Here is a 10,238-nt window from a genome sequence, read left to right as displayed (position 1 = left end):
GCGCTTCAGTGCGCACTGGAGAGCGCAGCGCTTCTTGCGCCCCCAGCAGTCTCTCCCCGGGACAACACTTGGCTGTGAACCTGTCCCGCCTGCCTCACATATCGCAGACAAGCTGCTGCTCCTGCGGCGGCGTTCCTCCAACACTCCAACCGACGACTCGGTGGTTTCGTTATGGACGTGCAGACTCTGAGCGAAGCAGCGCGCCGCATTCCCCAAATGGCGGAGTGAGTGAGGATGCGATTCCCCAGTTCCATCTTTGTGTCGGTGTCTCTGTTCACGGCCGAGACCACGGCAGCGCTGTACCTCAGCTCCACGTACCGCTCCGCCGGAGACCAGATCTGGCAGGGGCTCACGCTCCTCTTCACGCTCGTACCGTCCGTGCTCGTGCAGCTCACCCTCACCTTCATCCACCGGGACCTGAGCAGAGACAGACCGCTCATTCTGCTGTTGCACATCTTGCAGCTCGGTCCCATCGTCAGGTCAGTGCTGACATGTTTACCTCCGTTTGTCAAACAGGAGCTTGGATCCCATTGTATCCACAGTGTCCACTGTGTTCTGCCGAGGGCATGTCTCTTACCTCCCACAGGTGTCGTGCCCACGGATGTTTTTTTTCCTCTTAAAAACATGCCAGGCCTGCCAGCGCATAAGCTGCTTACAGATGGTGCGATGAATGCATTGCGCACATGCTGTTGTTTTCATTTTCTCTCGCCTTTTGTCTGGTTGGCTCCATACATACTGGCGCATGATGTGCTGTATGTCCGTGTTGTTCAGCTCGGAAGCAAAAGGCTGATCAATGTTGCCACTGTTGATCGATATATGTTACATATATACACAGCTGGCAGGCTGCTGAGCCAAAGCACTTACAGTACAATAAGGTCTTCTACCAGTTTGATCACCTTCAGCCATGATCGTTCGGGCAAAGCTGATTTATGACTGTTCTGACTGAAAGGACATTAAATCATCGTTATGAAGCCTAACTGGAGTCGCTCCACACTCACGGAGAAATCTTTAAATCATAATAGGCCCGGTCTTCCTCTTTGTATAAGCCTGAGCCCAATCCTGTACATAGAAAGCATCCCTGCTGTACACACAGAGATGAAACTGCTATCAAACATACAAACAGCAGGAAATCTGACTCTGGTAAACTCATTAAAACCCACTCATGGTTTGCAGTTGGTTGATTAATTCATTTCCAGATGGACAGAAGAGTGATTTACAGACTATGTGTGTGATTCAGTGATGAAATGGGAAGACTTGCTCTTGTCTTAGTTCAAAGTTGGTTATGTTATGGGTTGGTACATTTCTCTTTTAAGATCGGTTATTTGAGCAGTTGATTAAACTCATGGGTGTTTTTCTAATCTTCCTCATTCAATTCAAGCTTTTGCTATTTTCCAAAATTAATAGACCATATTAATAACAACTGTGACAGGCAATCCTGACAATCTAAACAACCAGTATTTGCAGCCACACATACGGTAATTATGCCTCCTCATGATTCAGCTCGTGAATAGAGTCGTACTGAGCAGCACAGCCTCCCTACCCTCCCGACTGCATTCAAATGATTACTGTTCAGACCTCTACATCCTTCCTCGGTGAAGACCAGATCTAAGAATAGCACATGTCACTGCTGGCTCCTTATCTCTGACAGCAGACCGGGGAATGTCTCTCTCTTTCTCTGCTGCAGACAGCACAGCAGCACTTCCTCCTCTTGACTTCCCAAAACAACACCTCTGATATTTTGATGTGTGTCACCATCAGAGAAAGTATTCAAATCTCTCACAAGTCTGCGTTGGGTGTAATCATTTCTTCTGTTGTCGCCCTAAAGAGAAGTGCTCTTTAATCTATTTAACACTAAAGTGTTGCTGAAGAGTAGTTTGTCAAAATAACAGAAGTCTACTTCCGCCTTTTCTGCAACTCGAAATAATTTAAAGCTCATGTACAACTTAAACAAGTGCAAAAGCTTCAAAAAATTGCATAGATGTGGGATTTTTAAATGGGCGTATGCAAAATTATTAAACAAATTATCCTTAAGATGTATTTAAACCTCCAATAACATTTTTTTTAAATACTCGTGACTCTGCAGTAATGTTACAGGTCAAAAATCTAAATGTTGCTAGATGAATGGGAACAGAGGCCTCATAGGCTAAAGGGACAAATACGCAGAGCTGATCTGGGAGTGAAATGACCTTTTAACTCTTGAAAGCTTATTTGGAGAAATCTTGTTTTTTTCTTTTGTGAAGTGAGCAGTTTCTGTGGTATTTCAGGCCTGCTTGTAGAGCAAAATGACTGGATGTGCATCAGAAGTCTTTATAAAGTGACGTGTCCCAACCTGTCATCGGGGATATAAAAATAGTGGTTATAACTGCTATATTTCGTAGCAAGAAACGTGAAATAACCAAGTGAACTGGGTCACTTGTAATATGAATCCAAAGCAGATGTTTTCCTCGCGAGCTGGTGGAGACCAAAGACGAGCAAAAGAGAGCAAATGCTGATTTCAAATACACACGAGTGACTGAAGCATATGACTATCATTCTGCCAGCAGTTCATCATATGACCTGGAGTGTTGTAAACAGCTGTTTACATGATCCTGTTACATAAGTTCATGAGTTTTGTCAGCTAAAGGATCCTGTTCTACGACGTCTTTAAGCTGTTCTACAGGATTCAGATCTGGTAGCTTGACAGACATTTTACTAAACTCATCATGATGTTCATAATGAATCCAGGTTGCTTTTGCTCTGTGACAGGCTGGGAGCAGCCATAAAAACATGCTGAACTCTAAAGGGCTGCACATGTCCAGTAATAACACTAAAATAGGCTGTGGCATTGAAACAATTGCTAATTTATATTAATGAGCCCAAAGTGTGCCAAGATGACAAGACAACACCACCCCTCCCCCAACAGAAAAGCCACAGCTTTTTTGTATTCAGCTGACATCTTCAGCTTCAGTCTCAGGATCGGACTCATTTTTCACTGCAAGATGCTGTTCTGCTCAGCAGTTAAGAGTGGTTATCTAAGTCACCGTAACCTTTTTCTTATCTCCATCCAGCCCGACCGTTTTGGCATCACCGTCTGCAGCACTGCTGCTGACACGATGGGTTTTTTGGTTGTTTTTTACTCAGATGTCTCTGAGTAAACTCTAGAGACATCTGCGGTGAAAATCCCAGGAGAGTTGCAGTTTTAAAAATAGTGAAATCGAGCCATCTGGCGCTGTGATCACATTTTTTTCACAATTCTGTTGTTTAATGAAAACATCTGCAGGATTTTGCATCACCAATAGTCGAATAGTTACATGGGATTGCAGGTGTTCAGGTATTCCCGACAACATGCTTTGCTCTGCAGAGACAGAGCGCGAGACTGATATTCACCCTTGAATGACGTCGTTTATTTTTACTAACTCAGTGACGCGTTCACTAAGCACGTCTGTTCAGTGTAAGTCATGCTGATAAACGGTGTGTCCCTGAGCACTCCTGTGGCTAAATCCTTGCAACTTGCTGTTTACCGGCTGTGCATCAGCACTGCTTGACAAGGACAACGCTGCCTCAACCTTTGGCGCTTTGCCCGCTCTATGCACCTCAGTGTTTTTAGAGTCGCACTTGCCAATACATGACTCTGTCCTGTCATTGAGGCCTCATTTGACACAGATAATGGATAGCCAAATGAGGATCATATGAAAATTACCCCTGGCTCTTTGGGCTTCTGTAGCTGCTCATAATTCTGAGCAACAAGCATTGAATTAATATGCAGAATAAGCTATATGTATTCTTCAGCTATACTTATTATAAACAGTAATAAACTTTATGTTACATCAAATTTAAGCTCTGAATAATAGCATTTTTCCTGTAAAGTACAACCTCACATAAACTCACAAGACTACATAATCAGCAAGCAGAGAAATGGACTAAATCGGCCTTAGAAGGAAAATGAGTCCTTTCCTTAAAGAGCTGTTATGGCCATTAAAAGATAAGCACAGTTCATTTGCCTTATGCTGGTCAGTGTTTCTAAATTAAATAAAGAGAACTACCTTTACAACACTGTGCTGAATTATTAGATTAGAGGGTTGTTAATGAGACAGTACAATATATCCAACTTTCATCAGGTGGATGAAATCCGATGCACACGCTCATCTCCTCTCCTGTTTCAGGTGTCTGGAGGCCTTCTGCATCTACGGCAGCGTGGGCCGCGTGGAGGAGCCTTATGTCAGCATCACGAGAAAGAAGCAGATGCCCCGCAGGGGTCAGGCAGAGGAGGTGGAGCGGCAGGTTGGGCAGGCAGAGGGGAAACTGTTTACGCACCGAGCGGCCTTTGCCCGCACCTCTGTCATTCAGGCCTTCCTGGGATCAGCCCCCCAGCTCACGCTGCAGCTCTACATCTGCGTCCTGCAACAAGGGGTGTCCATCGGAAGAGGTGAGGGGAGCACGTATGACGTAAGCGTGTGTTTGTGTGGGACCGGACAGTTTTATGGATCATCCACCCATCCGGCTCTGCTAAGAGTCCGTCACAGGTCCTCTACAATGTGGGCTGATCAGCTAAGTGCGATATTGGAAATGAGAGAATGGATGTTTTCATGAGTCAAAGTGGTGTTATGTAACCGCCTCTCTGATACTAAAGATGGAAAATGGTGATTCTGTTTGCCAACAGGGAGCCAGGCTGTGTGTGTTTCTGTGTATGTGGAGTGGGGGGGTGAGCAGGTCTATTCCTGAGTATTCCTGGGAGAAATCGAGTAAAGGGTTCAAACAGTCAAACTAGGACATCTGGTCTTTGAATTGGGTCAAAATAAAAGATTTTATAAATATCTCAGTCTTATTTTGTGTCATAGCCCGAACATGAAAATCTTAAATTACATATTTTAAATCTGTCCTAAAATAATGGTCCCATATTGCTATAGTCATTTATACTCATACCGCCAATTTAAGATCCCATCTTTATTTTCTTGCGAGTGTAAATTGTTCACTTACATGGAAAGCACAAACAGCTTTTTGTTTTGTTTTTTAAAATCTTTCTGAAATCGATCTGTGAACACATGAAGAAACAACCGTCTAACTTCACTCATAATTTGTATATAAACCAACTAAAGTAACTGAAGTGTTGTTACGACCCCCTCTGCTAGGCGACAGGAGGGGAGAAACATACACCAGCCCTCTCACAAAATCTGAGTAAATAAGGGGTTTTAGAACAGAAAAGAACAGGCAAGAGTAAAAGCTTAGGGTTAACTAAGGCAAGCCAGCATCACAAAACTCTAATGAAACTAAGTTCAGCTGTATACCAGGTTTAAACAAAGAGCAACACAGCAAACAGGTTTAACAAACAAGCTTCACATGCAAAGCAGACGAGGAGGCCACTGCATGTTCACCTCAGAGCAGCAGTTCACCATAGTGTGAAGGATCTTCAGCCTTTTATACTCCCCGGTGCAGACAATCAGCCAGTCAATTGGTCATGGAGTGGTTATGGGATCTCCAGGCAGCCAATCGTCCGCGAGGTCTGGCACACTGTGATCTGCATAAGCACAAAAGGGTAGTCTCACTCTCTCCAAGGCCCAGGGCCGTAACAAGTGTTAAATGGGATGTTAATGGCTCAGCATGTGTAAAATATTTTATGAAAGAAAACTAGTTTGTATAAAATTATGTTGCATGTAATTAAACTGTGATATGTTGTTCTTCTTTTAACCTTTTTGGGTTTATAAATAGAGAAATAACCTAAAACTTTAGGCCTGTATGTATTTAGAGGCCTATCTCTGCTTTGTGCCTTGTTACTTTAATACTGTGTACCTAGGGGAGAAAGCTTTAACTACACCTTCAGTCTGCTTTTGATTTGTTTCAATTAGCAATCTCTAATCACAGATTAGTTTCACGTGCAGAAAATGCCAAGTTAATGGTATCATGTCTGTGAAGGTTCATCCACTTCTCCCTGTGATTCAGTCTATCCTGTAATAAACTAAAAATGTCAGCCTTATTACTGTTCTCGAATATTACAGAAAACATAGTAATTTTGACAGCAGAAATTTAAACTCATACCAAGCTTCTTTTATATGCACAGGACGTCTGTTTTCTTCCAGCTGTGAAATGAGTCTGCAGTGGCCTGTCATATCTGTCTTTGAGTGAGACGTTCTGTCAGTGCTCCAACGTCACTGCAGTGATAACACTGTGTGACAGCTTTCATAGTCATCAGTGGATATTTTCTTATTTTCATTCTCTGTAAACCCTGGAGACAGTTGTTAGAAAATCCCAGTAGATTAGCGGTTTCTGAAAAACGAACGCAAACATCCTTCTTCTCCATTCTGATGCTTAGTTTAACTTCAGCAGGTTGCTTTGATCGTGTACGAATGCCTAAATTGAGTTGCTGCATGCGACAGCTGAACTATGGACACGCGCACACATACACTTAGACTTACACTGATAGGCACTCACTCATCCCCCCTCCCTTTCCAACGCCTTCGATGCTTGTTTCCTGCGAGGGAACACGGCGGGTCTGTGTGCCGCGCTGGAATGGTAGCGCTGTGCAGGGCGGCTGCTGTGTTCGCTTCGGATTACTCCTCACCCCCCACCCACCCCTGTGGCTTGTCATGTCTTCACAATGTTGTGCTGTGGACATTTATGTGCTTTTTTGTGCAGAGGAGTTTTTTTGTTTCCTGTTCTCATGCTGTCCTATCATGGAAGCATAGCATGAGTTGGGGTCTCTTTTTTTCCTCTTGTACTTTCCCCATTGTAGTGTACATTTCAATGTTTTTTCTCTGATTCTACCAATCTCCGACCTGTATGTTTGCATGTAATGTTTGTGCTATATGTGTAAGGTCGGGGGGGGGGGGTCCCATTTCACTGCAGGGCAACCTGCATGTGACGAATAAAGCTTTGATTGATTGATTGATTGAGATATTTATCTTAATTACCAGTTAAGGAGATGTACCTTACAAAGTAGATGGTGAGTTTAAAGCTCTATTATCATATTTTTTCTCTCAGAAATCTGGCAACGCAGTACTTCATGTACACACTCACCTTGGTAGAAGAGTTTTTCAGGAACGAAGCAGTGTTTATATGGAATGAGCTGCAAAGTATCCTAAACTGGAAACGTGCTTTCACTGATTTATAGGCAGATTTGTTTGTTTTATTTTTTCCAACTTTTTTAAAAAAATGACTCTGTCTCTATCTGCATGTCAGGCACACTGATGGTGATCTCCCTCCTGTCCATTGTGTATGGAGCCCTGCGCTGCAACATATTGGCCATCAAGATCAAATATGATGACTATGAAGTGGACGTCCGGCCTATGGCTTATGTTTGCATATTCCTGTGGCGAAGCTTTGAGATCGCCACTCGCGTTGTGGTTTTGGTCCTGTTCAGTTCGGTGCTCCAGCTTTGGATCCTGCCCGTGGTTCTGCTGAACTTCCTCGTTTTCTTCCTCTACCCCTGGATCCTGTTCTGGCAGAGCCACTCCCCTTTCCCTGAGAATATAGAAAAAACTCTGACCAGAGTGGGAACCACCATCGTGCTTTGCATGCTCACGTTCCTCTACGCTGGCATCAACATGTTCTGCTGGTCTGCCGTGCAGGTGAAACTCAGTGACCCAGACCTCATCAACAAGTCCCAGAACTGGTATCGCATGGCCGTGTACTACATGTTGCGTTTTGTGGAAAATGCCTCGCTGCTCTTGCTCTGGTACATCTATAAAACAGACATCTACAAGTTCATCTGTGCCCCGCTGCTGGTGCTGCAGCTGCTGGTAGCCTACGCCATCGCCATCTTTTTCATGCTGGTCTTCTACCAATTCTGCCACCCATGTCGGAGGCTCTTCTCCTCCAGCATGACCCAGGGCCTTTGGGATTGCTCCTCACTTCTCTGCCTGATGTGCAGCTCTGGCTCTCCACAGAACCGGCCCATGATGAAGGAGGCCCCGACCCCATCTGCGCCAAAAGAGCCAGCCACACAGCGGCCCCACGACACAGCCAGCGACAGCACAGACGACATGCCTAACGACACGACGTATGACATGCTCAATGACACCACCTTCGACACGCCGAACGAAATGGACAGCAACATAGGAGGTGGAATAAATGGCGACATTAGACACGGTGTACCCTGCACCGTTTAACGCATCAGAATTATTCTTACGTGCCATTAAGAGGACATTATCTAACCTTCTTTAATCTTTTTAAGTGCCACATGGATCCCTCATACATCCATTGCAATTCTACATGAAGCAAATGTGTCCTTAACGTGAGAGCTATCCTTGCTGTAAACGCGCAGCCTGTCTTATCAGACTACATGCCAACAATTCATCCTGCAGCCTTTAAAACCAAGAAAAAACTCACAGGCACCATCACCTCACTCTCTTCTTTAGGTTCGGAGACCGTGTCCACGTATATGCTGCATTTACTGATCACAAGGAGCCAATGCATTTGAAGTGATTGTATTTAGTGTCTCTTTGGCATGGAGGCGTGCATGTGTGGAGCCTCAGACGAGGTGTAACTGGTTACTCTGCAGAGGAGGGGGAGAGCCGGCCCCGTGCTAGTTTTTTTGGCCACAATTATGCTTTTGTACTCCTTAATAAGAGCTTTAAGATTAATACGCGCTGCTTTCGTGATGTGCTCGTGTTTGATGATGAGATGTTAATCGCCACACGTTGTAAAAGAGCCTGTTCCATCGCCAGACATACTGTTACTGTAAAGCACGGACATTCCCAATGGCTTTTGCACGTTTACACAAAAAAAGAAAGGACTTTGGTGGTTTGGTTCATTTTTTGAGCAGCAGCAGCTGTAGTGATGTGCTTTGTTTGGATGTATTTGCATTTTCCTTTTCTTATTTTCGCCTATTATGTCTGTCAACTGTGTTTCTGTCTGTCTGTCTCTTTAGTTGGAAAATTTACACTGAGTGCACGCGAAACATTTACTGTATCTAACTGAAAAAGAGTCTGTGTTTTGAACTGTTAAAAGTATTTATTCTTATTTCAATCTTTAATGTACTAAGAAAGCAAGAGATAGAGAGAGAATGTGATTGTGGTTGTTTTTGCACTAACTACTTTTTGCAACGTGTCTGCAGAGAGATGATGACCTCGGGAATCACATGAATGCTTCTTATGTTTGTACAAATAAGAAAAGCACTGTTTAAGCCAAAAAAATTAATATACACATCAAACATATAGAGACACAAAAGGAGGCACTGAAAATATGAAGTCGTACTTTAAAAAAAAAAGAAATTAAATTTATATTTATATGTGAATATTGTCTTGCATTATTTTGATCTGTCACGCAATGTGAATCTGTGCTGACCTCTAGTGGTTGATCAGTGAAACTGCCTGTTTTAGCAAATCCTCGTTTGCAGATGACTAGTGAATTTTGCTCTATCCTGACTTACTGAAGTGACCTGGGAGGGATCTGTGTGGCTAGTGGGATGCTCTAAATGCAAATTAAAGGCACCCACTGTTTACTTAATTATCTACTTTAGCAAAGGTGCATTGGCACACCCTTTATAAAAGACTTCTTTTCAGTGGGTTGGAGGTGGACACAGAGAAAATCAGGATATTTAATCAGAAATAAAAATAAATTTGACGTAAATGTTGAGAATAACTTGTGTTTCAGTTAAAAAGTGTGTGGCAGCATTGTGCACCAGCTGAAGATGAGACAGGGAGGACTGGCTAACACCAACATACAAAGAATTACAGTAATCCCATGGTAAAGATGTGGATTATGGTTTTAAAATTAGATTTCAACAATGTTGTTTTTTTTTTTTTTTTTTAAATCTTCACCAACTGTCTCACCTGAAAGAAGCTGGATTTCACCACTGCACTGATCTGACCATCCGGTCTAAAGCCGCTGTCCATCCTAAAACAAAAGTTTGTGACAGTAGGCTATCCATACTGTGCCATAGGGTAAGTCCCACCGGTGACATCAGAAACAAAAACAATCACCTCTTAAAATTTAAGACTTAGGCTTAAGATTTAGAGCCATGCAAGCTTTTAGTTTCTCAAGACACTCAATTCAAATTTGAATAAAGCAGTCATCCTTCCCAATAGCAGAGGCCCAAGTATTGAGCCCTGTGGAACCCCACATGACTAATATGAAAAGTTCTCTGAGCCAGGTACGCTCTGAATCACTCCAGAGCAGTGCCAGAAATGCATACACAATGCTCCAAGTGGTATACAAAAATATGCTACACTGAGTTGAAGGCAAGTTTAAGCAAATGTGGTGCTATGAAGAGACCAGAAACTAGAGTGAAAAACCAAGTACGCTGTACTCCAACACTGGTTAAA

The 10,238-nt window shown here is 43.4% G+C and overlaps 1 protein-coding gene across 1 annotated transcript; it reads left to right on the top strand.

Annotated features, from left to right (window-relative positions):
* xk (X-linked Kx blood group antigen, Kell and VPS13A binding protein) lies at positions 1-9,208 on the top strand. The gene is made up of 3 exons (XM_086266331.1): positions 1-479; positions 4,143-4,405; positions 7,153-9,208. The coding sequence occupies exons 1-3, from the start codon at positions 235-237 to the stop codon at positions 8,079-8,081; spliced, it is 1,437 nt and encodes a 478-aa protein (XP_086122457.1). The 5' UTR covers positions 1-234; the 3' UTR covers positions 8,082-9,208.
* Positions 9,209-10,238: the final 1,030 nt, after the last annotated feature.

Source organism: Aulonocara sp. 'chitande type north' Nkhata Bay, linkage group LG16 (assembly GCF_057382095.1).
Source record: "Aulonocara sp. 'chitande type north' Nkhata Bay isolate Kocher_YH1m ecotype deep benthic linkage group LG16, A_spYH_male_GT1.1, whole genome shotgun sequence".
NCBI lineage: Eukaryota > Metazoa > Chordata > Actinopteri > Cichliformes > Cichlidae > Aulonocara > Aulonocara sp. 'chitande type north' Nkhata Bay.
Note: the sequence above shows the minus strand (reverse complement) of the source record. Positions and strands in the feature narration are given on the sequence as shown.